The sequence below is a fragment of the Lemur catta genome, chromosome 2, assembly GCF_020740605.2.
Source record: "Lemur catta isolate mLemCat1 chromosome 2, mLemCat1.pri, whole genome shotgun sequence".
NCBI classification, from domain to species: Eukaryota; Metazoa; Chordata; class Mammalia; order Primates; family Lemuridae; genus Lemur; species Lemur catta.
This window is the reverse complement of record NC_059129.1, coordinates 44,296,553-44,318,360: the sequence shown is the minus strand read 5'-3', so window position 1 is coordinate 44,318,360 and position 21,808 is coordinate 44,296,553. Positions and strand designations below refer to the sequence as shown.

The following is a 21,808-nucleotide window of genomic DNA, read 5'->3' as shown; positions in this document are numbered from 1 at the left end:
ACAATAGCATCCCCAGAGCCTGGACTGTGGTCTTGAAATACTGTTTCCATGAAATCAGGGCTTCTTGGAGAAATGCCCTGTTTCAAGTCTAGAGCAGGAAAGCAGAAGGTACAAGACGAGCCAGGATCACCTTGACACACCAGCTAGCTAGGAAGGCCTCAAAGACTAACAGGATTATGTCAAAAGGATTCAGGAGCCGGTTTGAAGAGGCTCCCACTGATCATGTGAGCTTTAATAAGGATAAGAATCGCCATGAATTCAAATCAATCAAATAGGTTTAAATCCATGGGTTCATAATACTATTAAAAAACAATTGGTCACCAATTTATTTATCTTGAAAACTGGTAAATAAATGAATCAAACATTTATCCTGCCTTCCTTATATGAACTATATTAAATAATAGGTAAGGAAAGCATCATCTTATAAAAGTATGACAATGAATAAAAGAAAAAGCAGTAATAGAATTAGAATATCATCATATTACTGCCCCAATTGAATTAGCCAATGTAGGCAATAAGCTTACACCACAAAAAGAGATAACCAGATGTCACGCACCCCCTGAGAGAGGACCACACCACCATCTGAAATGTTGCTGAAGGGACCCAAGTCTGACCAAACCTCTACACACACATCCAGCCTCCAGGTCACCAGAAATGTAGGGAACAGAGGAACACGTAGAACTGCACCATGCGTGTACAATCAGCAAAACCCAGACTGTAGGAAACTCGACAGACCTGGCGGCCCAGGTACTTGGATGAATTTGCTGTGAAGAAAAAGAAAAGGGGATGGAGAGTGTGGCCAGCATGCCCTAAGTGACCCCAACAAGTCCTAGCCTTCCTCCGGAGCGTGGGGGGACTTGTGACTGACTTGCTCCTGGCCAGTAGACCAGGGCAAAGGTGCTGGGCTGTGGCCCTGCTCGGGTTTTGTTAGAAGACTCCATTGTAACAGACTGGAGGGAGACACTCTCCTGCTAGTCTTGAAGCAGCAAACAGCCACTCTGCGCCCAGCCTGTGGGGAGGGCTGCGTGGCGGGGAACTGTGGGCAGCCTCCAACCGACAGCCAGCAAACACCTGGGGCCCTCAGTCATACAACCACAGGAAATTAGTTCTGCCAACAACCCGAAGGAGCTTGGAAACGGATTCTTCATCTTCAAACCTCCAGATGAGAATGCCACCCAGACAGCACCTTAGCTGCAGCCTGTGAGACCCAGAGCAGAGGATCTAGCTAAGTTGTGCCCAGCCTTTTGGCCCATGGAAGCTGTGAGATAGTAACTGTGTGTTTTAACCCGCTATATTTGTGATAATTTGTTATGCAGCACAGGAAAAATAATACAGGAGGAGAACTTGTAAATGAAAAAGACTTATCAAGGTTTCTTCCCTGTCATTCCTTTCTATTTATGTCTTTTTGTTTTGTTTTATTTTTTGGGCTACAACATGAATGAACCTTGAGGACATTAGTTAAGTGAAATAAGCCAGTCACAAGAAAGACAAAAACCATATGATTCCACTTATGTGAGGTACCCAGAGTAGTCAAAGGCATAGAGATGGAAAGTAGAATGATGGTAGCCAGGGGCTGGGGGGAGGAGGATGGAGGCTCCTGGGTAAAGGTACAGAGTTTCGGGTTTACAAGATGAGAGAGTTCTAGAGATGGAGAGTGGCGATGGTTGCACAATATGATTGTACTTAATACCACTGAACTACACTCTTAAAAATGATGAATTTTATGCTATGTGTATTTTACCACCATTCTTTTAATCGGGGAAAAAAAATCTGTCAAAAAAAAGATCTATCAAGTTTTTTTCCTATCTCATTCTTTTTTATTTGTGTCCTAAATTTTTTTTTCCTTTTTAAAAAATGGGCTTTAGTTTTAGGTTCACAGCAAAATTGAGTAGAAAGCACAAAGAGTTCCTGTATACCCCTTGTCCCTCCCCCCAGTGCCTCCTCTGCTATCAACATCCCACACCAGAGTCCTGCATTTGTTACAATCAATATTTGTACATTTTAAAAAACTGTTTATTTTGAACTAACTTTAGGCTTAGAGAAAAGTTGTAAAACTAATGCAGAGTTTCTTTATATCCTTCAGCTTGCTCCCTTAATATTAATATTAATCTCTCATATAGGAAAAGGAAATTAACATTAGTACAATATTATTAATTAAAATACAGACCTTACTTGAATTTCATGAATTTTTCTCTAATTCTCCTTTTTGGTTCCAGAATCTCACCTTGCATTTAGTTATTTTTCCTTAGCCTCCTTCAATTTGCAAGTCTTTCTTTGTTTTTTATGACATTTATCAAGTTTTTGGTTTTTTCTTTTTCTTTTTTTATTGAGACAGTCTCACTCTGTTGCCCGGGCTAGAGTGCTGTGGCGTCAGCCTAGCTCACAGCAACCTCAAACTCCTGGGCTTAAGCAATCCTACTGCCTCAGCCTCCCAAGTGGCTGGGACTACAGGCATGCACCACCATGCCCCATGCCCGGCTAATTTATATATATATGTATATATATATATTTTTTTTTAGTTGTCCAGCTAATTTCTTTCTATTTTTTTTTTTTTAATAGAGAGGGAGTCTTGCTCTTGCTCAGGCTGGTCTCAAACTCCTGAGCTCAAACGATCCACCTGCCTTGGCGTCCCAGGGAGCTAGGATTACAGGCATGAGCCACTGCACCCAGCCTGTTTTTTTCTTTTTAATGAACAATCCAAAACAATTTTTAAAGAGAAGAATAAAGTTGGAAGGCTTATACCACATGATTTCAACACTTTCTGTAAAGCGACAGTATTAGGAAGGTGTGGTATTGGTGTAAGGACAGACTTGTAGATCAATGGAACATAAAAGAGTCCAGAAGTAGATCCACAACTTCATGGTCTATTGAGTTTCAACAAAGGTGTCAAGGTAATTCAATGTGGTAATTCAATGTCTTTTCAACAAATGACGCTGGAAGAACTAGATATCCATTTGAAACAAAAAGAATCTTGATTCCTATCTCACACCATACACAAAATTTAACTTGGAATCGATTGTAAACATAAGTGTAGTGTTAAAACTAAAAAATTTCTAAAGGAAAACAGAAAGTCTGTGACCTTGAGGTAGGCAAAGATTTCTTAGGACACGAAAAGCACGGATCATTAAAAAAAAAGTAATAAATTAGACTTGATCAAAATTTAGAACCCTGGAATTCAAAAGACACTGTCAAGAAAATGAAAAGACAAGAAACAGAGGAGTAGAAAATAGTCATAATACATGTATCTGAAAAAAAGACTGATATCCAGATTATATAAATAACTCCTACACTCAACAAGACAAATGACCCAGTTTTTAAAATGGGCAAAAGAGTGAACATTATACTTAAAAATCGTTAACATGGTAAATATCATGGTGCATATATTTTACTATAGTTAAAGAAAAATTTAACGGGCAAAAGATTTTTAAAGCCCTTTCAGAAAAGGAGATGTACAAATGGTTAATTAAGCACATGAAAAGATGCTCAACATTATTGGTCATTTGGGAAATGCAAATTAAAACTATAATGAGATACCACTGCATACCTATTAGAATGGTTTAAAAAATTAATTTAAAAGAAAAATCTGACAATTCTAAATACTAAGGAGGATTCAGGGTAACCGGAGTTCTCATATATTGCTGATCAAAATGTACAATGGCACAGCCACTTTGGGAAACAGTTTGACAGTTTTGTATAAATTTTAATGTACCCCTTCTATACAGCCTAGCAATCCCATTCCTGGATATTTATTTACCCAGGAGAATGAAAGCATATGTCCATGCAAAAGCCTGTACACCGATTTTCATACTAGCTTTGTTCATAACCAAGGACTGGTAACAAATGTCCATCAAAAGAAGAATATGTAACAAATGCGGTATATTCATTCAACAGAATACTATACAGCAATAAGAAAGATGGAAAGGCCAGGCGCAGTGGCTCACGCCTGTAATCCTAGCACTCCGGGAGGCCGAGGCGGGTGGATCGCTCGAGGTCAGGAGTTCGAGACTAGCCTCAGCAAGAGCGAGACTCCGTCTCTACTAAAAAATAGAAAGAAATTATCTGGCCAACTAAAATATATATACAGAAAAAAATTAGCTGGGCATGGTGGTGCATGCCTGTAGTCCCAGCTACTGGGGAGGCTGAGGCAGTAGGATCGTTTAAGCCCAGGAGTTTGAGGTTGCTGTGAGCTAGGCTGACGCCACGGCGCTCACTCTAGCCCGGGCAACACAGCGAGACTCTGTCTCAAAAAAAAAAAAAAAAAAAAAAAGAAGGAAATACTGATACAGGCAACACCAGGGTTGAATTTCAAAACCATTATGCTGAATGAAAGAAACTATACTCAAAAAAGAAAACAACATATGAATCCATTTATCCGAAATTTTAGAAGAGGGAACTGTAATATATAGTGACAGGAAGGTCAGTGGCTGCCTGGGCCCAGGACTGGGCGAAAAGAATTGAGTATAAGGGAGCACAAGGGAATTTTGGGAGGTGATAGAATGTTCTTATATCATGATTGGTGGTCATATGACTGAATACACCGGTCAAAACTCAGCTGAGCATGGTGGTTCATGCCTGTAATCCCAGCACTTTGGGAGGCCAAGGTGGGAGGATGGTTTGAGCCCAGGAGTTTGAGGTTGCAGTGAGCACTGCACTCTAGCCCAGGCAACAGAGTGAGACCCCGTCTCAAAGCAAACAAACAAAAAACCCAACAAAACTCATTACATTGTGCAATTAAAATTGAATTTTGGCCCAATCTGGTGGCTCAAGCCTGTAATCCCAGCACTTTGGGAGGCTGAGCTAGGAGGACTACTTGAGGACAGACATTCAAGACCGGCCTGAGCAATATATCAAGACCCTCATTCTAAAAAGAAATAGAAAAATTAGCTGGGTGTGGTGGTGTACACCTGTAGTCCCAGCTACTTGGGAGGCTGAGGCAGGAGGATCGGTTGACCCCAGGAGTTTGAGGTTGCAGTGAGCTGTGATGATGGCACTCTACTCCAGCCTGGGCAGCAGAGCAAGACTCTGTCTCAAAAAAGAAGAGAGAAAGAAGAAGAAGAAGAAAGGAAGAAGAAGAAAGGAAGAAGAAGAAGAAGAAGAAGAAGAAGAAGAAGAAGAAGAAGAAGAAGAAGAAGAAGGAGAAGGAGAAGGAGAAGGAGAAGGAGAAGAGGAAGAAGAAGAAGAAGAAGAAGAAGAAAGAAGAAGAAGGGAAGAAGAAGAGAAGAAGAAGAAGAAGGAGAAGAAGAGAAGAAGAAGAAGAAGATTAATGAATTTTATTTTGTTGGATATAAATTATACCTCAATAAAGTTGATTTTTCAATAGGTGAGGCTGAACTATGGTGTCTAGTGATGCACACTTGGGTGATAAACCTCCTCAGAAGTGCATCCTATGAGCCAGGATGGGGGGCACTGTTGGGTGGGCCCAGGCCTGCAATTGAGATGGGGAAGGGAGGGCTTCTATGGGGGCAGGGTAGGGGTATGCCAAAGTTCTAGTTCTTGACTTGGGTGGTGATCACAAGGGCATTTTCCTTACTAAAACAAAACCGTACCTTTGTTTTCTGTGGTTTCCTGTATCTGATCTTATTTTATAATGGAATTTTAAAAATAAATTGAAAAATAATTACTGATAAGCATTTATTGAGCACTTTCCACGTGCAAGGCACTGTTCTAAGCACATCACTTGTATTAACTCTTTTAATTCTCCCCTCCCCCCCCACCCCATGAGGTTGGTACTGCCATTATCTCCAGTACAGAGACGAGGAAGCCAAGGCACCTAGAGGCTAAGAGACTTGCCCAAGTCCCCACAGCTGGGCTTGCCACCGGCCGCATGGCTCCTGAGTCTGTGCTGTCAACTGCAGGGGAAAAGGAGGCTCTGATGGGGGAGACGAGTGGAAGCCCTCGGGGGGTGGGGGGGAGTGTGGCCACCTTGCTCGGTGGACTGTGCGGGGGAAGGAGGTGCAGTAGAAAGAGGATATCGAGGTAGGAGTTTCAAAACCACAATGCACCACAACCTTCATTCATTTCTTTTTTTTTCTTCATTCTGTTGATTTGGTATATTACATTGATTGATTTTAATTTTTTTAAGAGTTTGAGAAGTATTGGAGTTACAGCTTTTAATGTTTGAAAGAATTCATCAGTCACTCCATCTGGTTCTAGAGCTTTCTCTGTTGGGAAGTTACTGATTACTGATGTCGACCTAGAATGAAAAAACTGAGGCAAAATTAATGTAAGTAGAGAATTTGTTTGGGCCAAGCCTGAGGATTACAACACAGGAGCACAGATTCAAGTTGCCCGGAACATACACTCCCTCATTCAGTCTTTACCGAGACTCTCCTGCGTGCCAGGCACTGTTCCAGGCTGCCAGGGCCCCAGCCCACAGGCAGAAATCCCTACCCTCACAGAGCTGACATTCCAAACTTTCCAATGTGTCAGTTTTTCCAGCTGCCAAATGGGTACACAAAGATGTGGTTAGGCGGTTAACAAGAACATAGGGAAGTAGAAGAAATGCTCAGAGGTTTGCAGGTGACGATGTATGGACCAGACCTTGACGGTTATGGGGGTCACCTCCAGTTTGGATCACCTCTGCAGCAATGTGGGTCATCTCATATCTCATCCAGAGCAGGGACACAGGCAACAGATCTGACAGGCTAGAAATACGTGGCATTCCCTGGACTCCGTTGTTTCCGCTTTGACATTGGTCATAATCAAATAATTCGGGGAAAATAGTCACCACAGCACCAGACAGGAGCAGTCAGAGGGGCTGCTCCAAATATGATAGGCAAAGAGGTGGCAGTCATCAAAGGGGAGGTTGCCCATGGCATGGTTGTCCTAGTGGAGGGGATGACCTAGCTCCACTTGGAGGAGAAAACAGGCCTCCAATCCCGAGGTGCCTGATACGGGCGATCTGAGTGTGTGTGTGTGTGTGTGTGTGTGTGTGTGTGTGTGTGTCCGTGCACACGCACGCCCACGCGCATGTCTGGAAATGTGTCAGCAGCTATCTACCTACATATCACAAACTCACATATGCCGTGGGAGCTATAAATGAAGATTCCCAGCACAGATGGCTCTTTTGAGGAGGTTTCTGCCTGAGTGGGAAGAGAGAATGTGCTGCAGGACTGGAAAGCTATTCTAGGGGTGGCGAAGGGAGATGAGGGAAGAGGTGAGACCCAGGGTGTCTCTTGAAAAATGTCTGGTTTACAGTTGTTGCAGCCAGTGAATCGCTGTACCCGGGCCATGAACCAGTATCCTCTGCCCCATTCCCAGAGCCCTGGAAATAGAGAAACTTCCTGAGAACATGGGGCTGGCCAGGGATGGGGGCTGATCGTTCAGGTCTTTCTCCATTCCTGCTGTGATAGGAGAGTTTATTAAAGGCCCAGTAATCTGAAAAGAAAGGAACTGCAACTCGAAAATCCTCACAAGCCATAGTGTACTCAATTCCAAACTGGGGAGACCCCCAAGGGTTCCTAGGGACCCAGACCCTGGCTTCTGTCCTTAGTAGAGGCCCTCGGGTGTTTATACATTCCTCAAAGTCACTGGTTCTCAACTTTGGCTGCTTTAGGAACTGCTGTTGATCAATATTTATGTCCACCAAAAGACACGTACAAGAACATTCTTAGCAGCTTTGTTTATAAATAGCCAGGCACTGGAAACAACTTAAATTTCCATCAACTGGTGCATATTTCAGCAAATTATGGTGTATCTTTGCAGTGGAACACTGCTCAGCAGCATTATTAATCATTGCCTACAGATACCTACAATATGCATGATTCTCAGACCTAATGATGGAAGAGGGAGCAGGTGGCTGGATACAACGTACACATTGTGGTGACATCAGTCAGAATAGTGTGCACGCAGGGGTAGGGGGTGGAAGGATGGTCTGGAAAGGGAGGTTCCTGTGGTATTTGGCTATATGCTATATCTTGATCTGGATGGTAATTAACATGGATTTATGCACACACACAAACATACATGTAAAAATGAATTGAGTTGTAACCTAAAGGTCTGTGTAGTTTACGGTATGTATACTACACACTAGGAAAAATTAAAAGGCAAAATACTGATGCCTAGCCCCCACTCCACAGTGCCTGACTTAATCCATCTGGGGTGTGGCCTGGGTGAATGGGTTTTCAAAGCCTTCCAGGGGATTCTAACTGGCAGCAGGAATGAGCTTGCCTCTCACGGCCCCTGGCCTTGGCCCCAGCAAGATAACCTCATTGCAAAGGGACAGCCTAGGGCAGGGAGAAGCCTGTAGACTCTGCAGTCAGAGCCCACTTTCATCACCTCCAACCTCTGTGACCTTGGGCAAGAAATATCCATTTCTCTAAACTTCAGGGGTTTTTTGTTTGTTTTGTTTTTTGTCTTTAACATCTGGCAGGTGATTGCACCTATATCTCATGGGATATATCTCATGCACAATATAGGGTGGGAGTGGTAAAGATGGGGTTGTTCTTCATCAAGGTAATCTCTTTAAAACATTCGTTTAATCCTGTCACTACTGCTTGAAACCTTTCCATGGCTTTTTACTGCACTTTGAATAAAATGCTGATGCCTCCTGAAGCCGACGGCCCGTGCAGCTGCACCTTGTCCACCACCTCCTAGCCATGCTGGCCTTGCAGCCCAAGCTCTCTCCTGCATTGTGCCCTTCCCAGGACTCACCCCAAGCCTGGCTCCTTCTCTGTGGGTTTTAGGTCAAATGTCACCTCCCCGCATTACTCTCTATCACTACACCCTGATCATTTCTTCATAGCTCTCAGCACATGGCAGAAGTAATTGGTGCTTGATTTGGGATCCACATATGATCCTGTCCCCATGTGGCCCAGTGCCCGGGGCCCAGTGCCTAACTGCTGGGTGGAACTCAGCGAACCCCATGATGCGTCAGCATCTGAGGAGCCTTTTGTAACGTCAGAGGTATTATTATTTCACCTCCTTCATCACTCAGTAACTTCCCATGTCCTCTGCTCTTCATGAAGTCGTTTCTTATTTTGAAACACGTACTAAGTAACACGTGAGACATTGTGCTAAATGCTGGAGAGGACACTAAGAGGAGGGAGAAAGGCATGGCCACTGTCCTCAAAAAGGTGCCACCCAAGGACAGGGCCTTCGTCCAGTTTCTGCTCAGGGACATCAGCGCAGAGCATGAACAAGCCTCAGAGGACAATGGGACAGTGAGTACCAGCAGCCCAGGGAAGGCCAGGCAGATGGAGAATGGCATGTTGGTGATAGACGCCGTAGACAGGCCACTGCAGAGACAGCTCAGCAGCTCCTCCTCCTACACCAAGGACATCAGCAGGCTCCACGGCAGCACGGCCAAGAAGGAAGGGACCTGGAAACTGATGGAGGCAAAGGAGGCTCAGACAGGGAAGGTCAAGTTGTTTGTGTCCTGGGACTCCTCTTCCTGTCCCCGCCCTGGCTTCTAACTATTGGCTCAGTCTCAGGACCAACAGCCCCATTGTTGGCAGGATCCGGGAGCCCACAGAGCCATGGGCATTTTGCTAGGTGACCACTCCATGGTGGTGTCGCTTCCTGAGGTTTGTACCTGGATCTGCTACACAATGTCCTGTGGTCGCCTAAGATCTTCTTTGAGTGGATGCCCAGTGGGAAGCTGGTGACCCGTTTCTCAAGGCTTGACACAGTGGACTGGATGATCCCACAGGTCATCAAGATGTTCATAGGCTCCCTCCTCCACACACAGTGATAATGGACCCTGTTTTGAATCAGAGGTAACCCAGCAGATTAGCAAAGCCCTGCATGTAGAATGGGAACTGCGTGCATCCTGGAATCGATGCAGGGAAGTGGGATAGGGTATTGCTGCTTGTCTTCCTCCAGATAAGGGTAGCCCCAGAAACAGGCTTACGTTAAGCTCCTAAGAAACAGTTTATAAGAGGCCAGGTAAGGTGGCTCACACATGTAATCCTAGCACTCTGGGAGGCCGAGATGGGAGGATCATTTGAGCTCAGGAGTTCGAGACCAGCCTGAGCAAGAGCAAGACCCTGTTTCTACTAAAAATAGAAAGAAATTATGTGGACAGCTAAAAATATATAGAGAAAAAAATTAGCCGGGCATGGTGGCGCATGCCTGTAGTCCCAGGTACTCAGGAGGCTGAGGCAGGAGGATCGCTTGAGCCCAGGAGTTTGAGATTGCTGTGAGCTAGGCTGACACCACTGCACTACTGCACTCTTCCCCAGAGCAAGAGAGCAAGACTCTGTCTCCAAAAAAAAAAAATAGAGAGAGAGAGAGAAATCGGTGAAATGAAAGATAGAAGTGAAAAAAATAATCACAACACCGTGCAGAGATTGAAAGAGAATATTAGAGAGAAAAAAATAAGAGACATGAAAGTCTAATAGATGTCTAAGTGAAGTCTCATAAAGAAATAATACAGTAGAAAAGAGACACTGTGAGAACATTTTCCAGAATTGTTGGACGACAACACACTTTATTTATTTATTAAAGACAGGGTCTCACTGTGCCACCAGTGGCATGATCATAGCTCACTGCAACCTCCAGTTCCTGGGCTCAAGGGATCCTCCTGCCTAAGCCATCCAAGTAGCTGGGACTGCAGGTGGGTGCCACCACACCTGGCTAATTTTTTATTTTTTGTAGAGACTGTAGAGATAGAGTCTTGCTATGTGGCCCAGTCTGGTCTCCAACTCCTGCCTTGCCTTCCCAAAGTGCTGGGATTATAGGCCTGAGCCACCATGCCCAGCTGACAACACATTTTTAGATACACTACAAATCTCAAGTTGGGTAAATAAAAACAAATCCATGTCTAAGCATATCACATCAAAATGGTAAAACATCAAAAACAAAAAGAAGATCATCAAAGCAACCAGCAAGAAGACAGGTGTGACCGCTCACTTCCCAGCAGCAACAGTGGAATGCAGTCTCCTGAAACAATCTCCCAGTTCTCTCCCCTTACTAAAGCGACAGTGATCCTGCCACAATCTCAGATCATGTCACTCCCTGCTTAAATCCCTCCCTCCAGTGGCTCCCCAGCTCACTTGGAAAAATATTCAAAGTCTTTATGTGATTTTATTTTTTACGTTTACATCTTTTATCCTCCTGGAATGTTTTCTAATGTAAAACATTTTCCCTCCAAAGTGTTAGCCAGTACTCAACACCATTTCCTCAATAAGCTATGCTTCTACTTATCTGAAATACCACTAAATTGTTCATGAGAGGAGAATTCAGTTTTAGATTTCTTTGCATGTGAGGTCCCCATGAGACACATGGGTGCAAATGCCCAGTATAATTTTAGATAAAAATCTCGGAATGTGTCCTGTGGGAGAGAGCTGGGTTAGATCAGGCAAGGGCATCATCTGAAACCCTGTGAGGATCTGAGGTCACCTGGAGAGGATGTGGAGTGAGAAGAGGCTGAGAAGGAACCCACAGCTCTTCCCAGCTCACCCTGAATGGCAGTGTTCTCGTGGTGCCTCCATCCCTGGGTGGCATCTTTTTTTTTTTTTTTTTAGCAAATACATTAACATTTTTATTTTTCCCTTTTTCTGAAACAGATACTTTAGATCGCCTAAAGGCTGACCCCTTCACTGGGGGCTTGAGTCCTCTCCTTTTATGGGGCACCTCTTTACTTTGGTACAATGGACCCAAGATTTTACTTGGAACAATTTCAATGAGGTGTGAGTTAGAGTTGTTAGAGGGTCCCTTCCACTTCTTTGTTTTCAACCAGGGCAGGGACTCGAAAGAGGCAAACTCATGCATAGCGGTTAGCTTTTTTTTGAGACAGAGTCTCCCTCTCTTGCCCCGGGTGGAGTGCAGTGGCATCATCACAGGTCATTGCAACCTCAAACTCCTGGACTCCAGCGATCCTCCTGCCTCAGCCTCCTGAGTATCTGGGACCACAGGCGCATGCTACCAGGCTCAGCTAATTTTTCTATTTTTAGTAGAGACGGGGTCTTGCTCTTGCTCAGGCTGTGATTTTTCTCTTCAAATGTGTCAGATATATTTTTTGGTCTTTTTATTAAATTTTAATCTTTTTAGTTTTTGTTTTTTGTAAGTTTTATTTTATTCTTTTTCAGATCTTCTTGATTTGTCCTTAGATCAACTTGTTCCTTGTCCGTATGTTCAAGCTTCTTTTTTTATTTTATAAACATGTTATTAATACTTATTTTCCCCACCATCTTAACCACTTTTAAGTTACAGTTCAGAAGTGTAGTTACATTGTTGTGCAACCAATCCCCAGAACTATTTTCATCTTGCAAAAGTGGTGAATACTTATTTTTGCACTTGATCTTAGCCAAAAAGCCAAAATACAATAAATACTTATTTTTAAACAATGCAACTACAAAAACACTTCAGGAAACTACAGGTGAATGTTTATATCATCTTGAGATGTGAAGTGACTTCTTAAGCATTGTACATGTCTGAAACCATCAAGATTTGAATATATAATCACAGAGTTGTACAAAAGGAATTTCAAAAATAATATAAAGAATATTTTGAAATACTATGACAATCAAGACAAATGAAAAACTGGGGGAAATGCTTGAAAATATGTGGCAAAGTGTTAATAGCTTTAATATGTAGAGTGACTTCATATTAGTAAGGAAAAGAATAAACTCTGAATAGAAAAACAGGTAATAGAAATGAACAGATAATGTATAATAGAAGTGTCAACCTAACAGAGAGAGGCTCTCTAAAAGAAAATGATATTTCATGGGCATTGCAATGGGAATATATACATGCCACAGTACTAAGCTATGTGTGTATTCAGGAAAGTAAAGGAATACAAAGGAAAAATGGGGAGAATTACGTAGTATTTTTGAGATAATTATCCTTGGCTACAAGGATCAATAACAAGGGTGGCACCAATCTGAGCCTGGAAAGGCAGTTGCTGGGCAGATGTTCTCCCAGAAGTATTTCCTTCTGTAAGGTTTCGATGCCTTTGTGTAAGGTTGTAGTTTTTGGAGAGTCTTTTAGGATAGTTCTTGTTATCAGGCATTTGTGCATAACAACCTCGCCTTCATGGCCTTCCTCAGGTCAGTTTGTCAGGGTTATTATCACAAGTGACTTCATTTTGATTCTGACAGCTTTCACAGAATGAACACAAATTCTAAAAACAAAAGAAAAAGAAAAATATTTAACTACAGTAGTAATCAAAGAAATGCAAATTAAAAGAATAGTGAGATTAACATTTCTTACCTGTTAGACTGGCAAATACACATAAGAGTGATATTATTCCATGTCAGTAGGGTTAATGGGGAAATAAGCCTTGTTAATAACGATACTTGCTGACACAAGAATAATCGATTAAGCCTTCCTGCAAATCAATGTGGCATGTGTCAAAGACCTAAACATGCATGCTTTGTTACTCGACAATTATGCTTCCAGGAATTTACCCTCAGGAAAATACTGGGCAAGGGTGCTAATATATGTGTAGCATTGTTACTTATAATAGTGAAAGATTTTTAAAATATAAATCTAATCATAGGGTGATTAATATCCAGTAGACTATTACACAGTCATTAACATTGCAGTTATTAACACGAAAAGAGACTCACGACATGTAGGTAAGAAAAAAAACAGCTTACAGAACCTATCATACATACTACATATACAAAACATCCTATTTTTGTCAAAAAATGTATTTGTGTGGGTGCATATGACTTTGAAAGTTTTTCTGGTTGATGCGATTCTGCTTTTATTCCTTTATTACTATTGTTATTACCTGTATGTTCTCTCTCTTCTGCTGCTCAAAGGGCATATACTACTAGCATAGTAAGTTCAGCGTTTGGCGGGAAAAAAGGAAGCAGCGTGTTTCTAAAGGGACAGCCCAAACATACGCGTCCATTTTTTGATATAGCACATAGGCTCAAAAGAAACACGCCGCGCTTCGCTCCTGCGTGTGCCCCTACGGCCGTCAGGGCCCGGGGTCAGAGCCCGCCGACCCTCAGGCACCGCCGAGGCCACCCCAGGCACGCGCGGGTCCTGGCGGGGGGCGGGGCCGCGCCAGCCCGGAAGAGACGCCGCGCCGCGCATGCCCCTTCCTTTCCAGCCGCGGCTCCGGACGCTGCAGCCGTCGCGGTGAGGTCCTCTGGAGTTGGGGTTCCATCGGCCCCCATCCGGGCCGCCCTGTTGCCGTAGCGGCCGCTCCTCCCCAGAGTCAGGGCGGGGGCTTCTCTTACTCTCCCCGCACATCCATTTCTGGGCAGCGACAAGGGATGGGGGGCGTATTTGAGGGGGTAGGGGGTCGCTAGTAAGCAAAGACTGGCGTCCGGATGGCCGAGGGAGGAGGAAGGGAGGATGCAGCACTTGCTTGGCGGAGGCAGCGTACCATCTGCACGCTTTCCCTTCGGGACAGGAGCCCTGCGGACTGTCGCCTGGCCTGGCCCTCTGTTTGGGGGGGAGTGGTAGGAAATGAGGGTGGGAAGGCCTTAGCCCTTCGGGTTCGGGTCAGCGGCCCGTCAAGAAGCGAGGACTTTACTCCTCCTGGCCCTCCGTGCCTACCTTAAGGTACAGCCGCCCGGTTGCTCACTAGGTACAGTCACTCATGGCCTCTGTATACGCTGAGAACACAGGGTCTCTTCCCTCCCGCCTGCCCCCGTATACCTCTGTGATTGTGAGCGCCTATGGAAGTCTGGAGCAAATACGCACCCTTGTCCCGGTTTTGTCTGAACGTCTTGGCGGCCTTTTTTTCACCTGAATTGGTTTTTGGGGTGAGGAGGGTGCTGGTGTCCGAGTTTGTTCTGCAGTTTGTAGTCCTCCCTTCTGCATGTTTTCTAGGGTGTGTTTGAATTTTCTGCCCATTGGGTGGTGGTTTTGTGGGGCCATTTTTGGGTCGTGTACTTGATTACTGGACCCTGGCCACATTGCTCCGAAGTGCTCTTGATGATCGTTTCTTTCTTGCAGATGTTGATGCCCAAGAAGAACCGGATTGCCATTTATGAACTGCTTTTTAAGGAGGGAGTGATGGTGGCCAAGAAGGATGTCCATATGCCTAAGCACCCAGAATTGGCAGACAAGAACGTGCCCAACCTTCACGTCATGAAGGCCATGCAGGTATAAGGGTGAAAGGGGGAGACTGATGGATTGGGTGGAGGTAGAGGGGTTTTCCGTTAATGTTTTAGGCAAATTCCAAGGAGTGGTCAGGACAGCTGGTGCTGCTTGCTGCTTTGAAGGGCAGTGAGGTACATTGGAAACTTGTTTAGGAAGCTTTGCGTGTCATTTCTAGCTTCAAGCTCCTAGTTATGTCATAACGAGTTTTCTGCTTTACAGTCTCTCAAGTCACGAGGCTACGTGAAGGAACAGTTTGCCTGGAGACATTTCTACTGGTACCTTACCAACGAGGGCATCCAGTATCTCCGTGATTATCTCCACTTGCCCCCTGAGATTGTGCCTGCCACCCTGCGCCGCAGCCGTCCAGAGACAGGCAGACCTCGGCCGAAAGGTATGGTGCCCAAATAAAATGGCCTCCAGTCTGCTCTGAAGCAGCCCTTTGGAGGGGATAGTTTCTTGTATGTGAGGGATGGAATTGTTCCTGATAACACATTGGTGTCAGCTTTAGAGGGACTGGCATGCAGGACCTTGGACCAAACCTGGAACATGGCTTGCGACCTGTAATAAAACTGGACTTAGGCCTTCAGGCCATCCATGACATTGCATTGAACATGAATAGAATGTTAGCCTGTGGCTTTCTTCCCCAGTACTTGTGCAAATGTCCAGACACATGGTAGCACATTGAGTAACTATTTTCTAGCAGAGTGAGGTGGTACTTATCCTTAAAAAGTCCAAACCAAAGGTGTTTATCACATTTGAAAGCAACAAAGAGTTTTGTAGAGTTTCTTGGCAACAGTGGCAAAAATTATTATAGAAAGTAGAATGGAGAAGAATTGATATTTGTATAATTATGGTGTGAAAGGATGTGCATCTGTGTGGTGAATTACCTTCTGACTCTGGAGATCACTACTGGCTGACAGTTAAAAGTTATGGTTCTTTGTCAAATGAACTTTGTAGGAGCTGCAGAGAGTTCACGGGCTGGGATGATGAGATCAGAGATTGCTGAACAAAATTGTCAGACCACCCGGGTTCCCCTATATAGAGTTCAGGAATCTGTGTTTGTTACGAAATTCCTAAGGGGTTTTAGTGGTTATTAGATAGAGTTACATATCTCTGGAGCAAAGGTTTTCTACTGCATCTTGAAATTACCTGGAGAAAAAACTACTAGTGTCTATCTGCAGTGAGTCTGTCTTACAGTTTCTGATTTAATAAGCATACTTGGGCCTGGCATTTATTTTTAACACTCTCTACATGATGAGGCTTTTTTCGTTCTGCTTTAAAGTTCATACTATTTAGTTCCTATTCTAATTACATGAGCTCCAGGTAAGTTCCAAAGTAATTGGGTGGAGATAATACTAGATTAAATTTACTTCTTGTGTTTATGAGAATTTTTTAAAGTAGTGTTTGAGGTCTGTGACTTAATATATATCCCACAGCTTTACAGGTTTACAGAAAATCCCAAGAGGAACTAAAGGATTCTTGGTGGCCTCCAGATGATATATTTAATATCGGAGTTGGGACTTTGAGCTTAAGATGCCTCCTTTCCATTTGCATACTCAATTTTCCGCCTGGATGGGGCATGTTCTAAATTTTGGCTATTCAGATGTTAGTAGAAACAGCTGGATTTCTAAATTTGCTAAAAATTGGAAAATGCCTTTTTGTTGAAAAACAAAGTAGAAGAAGGCAATCTTTTTGCAAATATGTGGCATTTTAACTGAGGTGTGAGTTTTCTAGGTTTTTGAGGTACTAAACTGTCAATGATGACAAGTTTCTGTGAGGAAATAGAAGTCTGTAGCTGACAGCTGTAGGCACAAGGAGTCACGTGCCCCCATTAACCCATCGTAACCACGTGGTTGCTGAGTAAAAACAGGAGAGTATTGGCAGTTTTCCTGGCCATAAGCGAATAGAGTTCCCATGGAGTTCCCACGTTGCCCTGCGTTCACAGTGTGGTTTAATTTATGCAGGTCTGGAAGGCGAGCGACCTGCAAGACTCACCAGAGGGGAAGCTGACAGAGACACCTACAGGCGGAGTGCTGTGCCCCGTGAGTAATGGATCTATTAGGGTCGGTGGGGTAGAATCTCTGGATTCTCAGCGTTGGCCCTGGTTGAGGCTCAGCCCTTGAAGCTACCAGGGTGACCAGGAAAGATCCTTGGTTTCAATCTCTAGATCATCAGAACAGCCACGGTCCTTTGTGCATCTTTCCTTATGTAGGGATTTGATAGATGGGAATTAGAAGGGAAACCCTCTGAGTTGTGGGCACAGAAAACCTTAGTTTAAGACCTTGAACTGAGCAAAACTGCAGCTTTCAGGAAGCAAAATGCTTTTCCTTGTTCCAGGTTGTGTTATGTGTTGTAAGCTCCCCGAGGGCAGGGCTCAAACTTAACCTTCATTGTTTTCTTGCTGCAAGAATCAGTGCAAAACAGTCTTGTTTTTGAGTGGTGGATGTTTGTTTATTCAGAAGATAAGCCTTTGTGTATGCTAGGCACTGTTCTAGGGCTGGGGAGATAGTAGTTTACAAAACAAACCAAAGGCCCTTTTCATTGAACTTGCATTTTAGTGGTGGGAGGAGTAAGTATATGTCAGTTGGTGTGGGTGGTATGAGTGGGGCGGGAGTTAAAGCAAAGGGGGTGGGTGTTGGCGATTTTCAGTTGTGTTTTCAGAGAAAGTCTTATAGAGGTGAAATTTAAGCCAGCCAGTAGCTAACTAGGGGAAGAATATTCCAGGTAAAGGCCCCCAGAGAGGGCACCTGGCTTATCTAAACAATAGAAGGGGCTGCCGTGGCTCACGCCTGTAATCCTAGCACTCTGGGAAGCCAAGGTGGGAGGATCCCTTGAGGTCAGGAGTTCGAGACCAGCCTGAGCAAGAGTGAAACCCTGTCTCTACCAAAAAAAAAAAAAAAAATAGAAATTTAACTAAAAATACATAGAGAAAAAATTAGCCGGGCATAGTGGTGCATGCCTGTAGTCCCAGCTACTTGGGAGGCTGAGGCAGGAGGATTGCTTGAGCCCAGGAGTTTGAGGTTGCTGTGAGCTAGGCTGATGCCATGGCACTCTAGCCTGGGCAGCACAGCCAGACTCTGTCTCAAAAAACAAAAAAAAAAATAAAAAATAAACAATAGAAGGCTTTGGGAGACGAGGGTGTGGGCCATGGTAAGGACTCTGGGTGTTGCTCTTGAGTAAGATGGGGAGCCCTTGGTAGTATTTTGGCAGAGCAGTAACAAAATTTAACTTCTTTTAAAGAGTCACTCTTTGTTGTGGAAAGAGTGACATAAAAGCAATGTGTAAAAGGAATTTCTAACTTCTGCCACTCTTATCTTCTCTTGTCATTTTTCCTGACTGTTTATAAGTAAAATAGAAGTGACTAATTGACCTGAATACCTTACAGCATAGTAGTGAGAATGAATTCCTCCAGCCCTTGGTTCAAAAGAAGTTGATGATAACTCATACTAGAAGTTACAGCACATGGGGAAGTCAGTCGGGGAAGCTGTTTTTGGAGGATGTGATAGTTGGGCCTGACCACAGGGGTCCTCATGTTGGGGGAAGTGAGCATTTCAGGCAAGAGCTCAGGCTTTGCAAAGGTATGGGGATGGGGAGAACGCAGTGGCTCGCTTGGTCAGCGGGCAGGGAGGTGAGCAGACAGGAGGCTGTGATGGGCATGGGGAGCCTGTGGTGGGTGTGGTCTGAAATGGAGCAAAAGGAGACTCCAATTTTAATAATAATTATTGAAACCATATTCTTTGTATCACCGTTACTACCTCCTCCCCATAGCTGTAATGTAAAATTTCCTAGTAGCCACACTTGAAAAAGCAAGCAGAAATAGATTATTTCAATATTGATACATTTCAGTATTGAGATATTTTACATTCTTTTTTCCTTAAATCTTTCAAATCTGATTTGTGTTTTGCACACATCTCAAAATGAACTAGTGGCTGCCATGCAGGGGGTGCAGGGCTGGATCTTTCATCTTGTCTGCTTCTCTCCCTTGATGATAAAGTTGCTTTTTGCTTCTGTGGGCCCTCATTGCCTTTACCTCTTGGTTTTTCCCTTACTGCACTCCCTTTGTGAGCTAAGTGCTGATCTGGAGTGGGTGGTGAATAACTCAGTGATGAGTGAAGATCCTCTGGTACCACACAGGAACGCAAGGCTTTCTTGGAGGAGTTGATAGTTCGGGTTGTGAGTTTTGAATGGTAAAATAAGGAAGGCTGGGAAGGGTGCCCCAGAGGGGGAGGGATCAAAGGTGGCTCAGAAGGTGTTTCTCACTTTTGTTGTAGTTTACTTATGCTTCATGGGCTGGTAGGTAGGTACATGGCTTTTCTGTAGGATTAGGGTCAAGTGAATTGTCTTCTTTTACCCTACAGTAGATTAGATCATATGAGGACTCTAAATTGGTGTTTTATTTTCCAGCTGGTGCCGACAAGAAAGCCGAGGCTGGGGCTGGGTCCGCAACCGAATTCCAATTTGTAAGTATCTCCCTATTCACACTCTGTAAGCAGTTGCTTGTTCTGGCCTCAGTCGTTTGGCCCTGCAAGTTCTGAGAATGTGGTATAGTGTGGTGGGTCCTGAACTCTCAGTTTTCTCCAAATTCCAAATAAATTTTACAATGAGACACAGCATGCAAACTTATTAAATATATGATTACTGAGATGAGTCTCACAAATTGATACATGTGCTTACTGGTATTTTCTGTTTCATTTATGAGGGTCATAACCTGAAATAGTTTCAGGAACCAAAGCTTAAGATTGAAATAAACACTGGAGATTAGGTGGGCTCAAGAACCAAATCCTTTGTCTTTCAGATGATACGATCTTAGTTTCCTCTGCCTCACTTTCTTCATGTATAAAATAGAGGTGATAATTATAGCTATCAAGGTAATTGTGAGATTGGTTAATCTAGATACAGTGCCGGCATAGGGGCTGGCATATCACTTTTGGGGCAGCAGCTGTCCTATGGGAGGTCTCCATAGCACACAGTTGCTCTCAGAAGGAAAAAGGAAGCGTGTATGGTAGAAACAAGATAAGCCCTGTGCTGGGTGCTTCCGTGTGTGTGTGTGTGTGTGTGTGTGTGTATATGAACACACTCTGAGTGGGGTGGCCATATTCCCATTTTACCAATGAGGGAACAGGCCTAGATAAGGGGCAGGGCTGGCATTGATGGCCCGCATTCACTCTTCTAGCCATTTACATTTGGGGGCTTCGCCAGTGATAATGAGGCCTAAAAGTTAGTGAAACCTTGAAAGAGGTAGAACCTGAATGTTGCTAATGCTGATGTCCTTTGCTTTCTCTTACAGAGAGGCGGATTTGGTCGTGGACGTGGTCAGCCACCTCAGTAAAATTGGAGGGGGGGGTATTTTGTGTTGAATAAACCTGTAGTCAGAAAACTTGTGTGTCCATTTTGTTTGCATTTTGTAGCTGGTTTAAGGGTCAGAATATAAATGGTTTGGGGAGTTGTCCTTGTCCAGGATGATGTCACTCGTTTCTATTGCCATGTGTCCTTGTTGCTTTAGCCAGCGCCTCCCTGCAGAGTTGTGTTCAGTGTGGTACTGCTCCGTAGAGGCAGTCAGAAAGCTGAGCATCTTCCCCAAACCAGCCATGCTAACTTGGCTCTACATGGGGGAAGTTGGCATTTGTTAGCCTAGAATTGGGATTTTGTGCCTGCTGTCTGGAACTGAGAAGTGCTGGGGAGGGAAGATGAACAGAAACAACCAAGGAAATGGTATTCTTAGAATCCGTCACAGACGATGTATGGGGAAGGTGCATGAGAATGGTGTTTAGGCCACCAGTTTATACATATGGATCTTAAGGCTCAGGGTTTGCTTACAAGAATTACAGGAGAGGCTTGGTGTGGTGGCATGTGCCTGTAGTCCCACCTGCTCAGGAGGCTGAAGCAGAAAGATTGAGCCCAGGAGTTTGGGGTTGCAGTGAGCTGTGATGGCACCACAGTACTCCAGCCTGGGAGGCAGTGAGGCCCTATCTCTTAAGAAAAGTTACAGGAGAAAACAATGCAGAAAAATATATTGGGAAAGAACTGCCTGGTATCTGAAATTCTTGGGATTTTTTTGTCTTTCCATGATAAGAGAAAACACTGGGCGCTCTTGGTGTCCCAGGGCTCCTTGAAAAAGGAGAATGCATTGTAGTTTTCCTGGGGCCTTCGTGAGTGGTGGTCCAGCGTATGATGTGACGGTGGACAAGAGCAGTGCGGTCTTTGCTTGGATGCCAGAGGAGGGTTTTGATGGGAAGTGAGGTGGGGTGGAAAGACCTTCCATGGGCCCATGTGCTTGGCACAGTGCCAGAAAGCCTTGGAACAGCTCAGGGACGGTCCTGCATACTTTGCTCTGCTGGGCAGGATACCAACCTTGGCTTACAGATCAATCCCCATGACTGGTTGCCGTAAATATGTGCTACTGGGGTGGGGTTGGGGGTGGTTAAGGCATCGGAGACACCAGTTCTGGGCCAACTTGTGATGGACAGGCCTGCCAAGGTAGGGTTTTTCAGACAGAAAAACTAGTAGCTAATCAGAGTGCATCTTATGGGTTCTGGGAACTTGGGGATCTAGTTTGTGGAGTACTGTGAGCCAAGCATTGTAGAGATGGACAATGGTTGGTCAAATGAGATGGATGGTGAAAATCCTAAACTACCCAGAGGTAGCTTCCTGCTGGCAACCACCTTCAGTCTTGACAGGCAGTTGTAGTGTAGACCACGAGGTGGCAGCCAATGGCAACTCCAAATAGGCACTTAGCTTAGTTCTGGGAGGTGAGTTTTGGAATCTGAACCACCAATAAAATAGAAGCTTGCTTTGGCAGAAA

At 44.3% G+C, this 21,808-nt stretch overlaps 1 protein-coding gene across 2 annotated transcripts; it reads left to right on the top strand.

Moving 5' to 3' along the window:
• Nucleotides 1-13,946: 13,946 nt before the first annotated feature.
• On the top strand, nucleotides 13,947-20,384 carry RPS10 (ribosomal protein S10). 2 transcript variants are annotated; one of them, XM_045543517.1, is made up of 6 exons: nucleotides 13,947-14,034; nucleotides 14,860-15,009; nucleotides 15,226-15,397; nucleotides 16,971-17,048; nucleotides 19,411-19,466; nucleotides 20,294-20,384. In XM_045543517.1, the coding sequence occupies exons 2-6, from the start codon at nucleotides 14,860-14,862 to the stop codon at nucleotides 20,333-20,335; spliced, it is 498 nt and encodes a 165-aa protein (XP_045399473.1). In that variant the 5' UTR covers nucleotides 13,947-14,034; the 3' UTR covers nucleotides 20,336-20,384. The 2 variants fall into 2 exon arrangements, with proteins under 2 accessions (XP_045399473.1, XP_045399475.1); XM_045543519.1 differs by having other exon boundaries at nucleotides 13,983-14,039.
• Nucleotides 20,385-21,808: the final 1,424 nt, after the last annotated feature.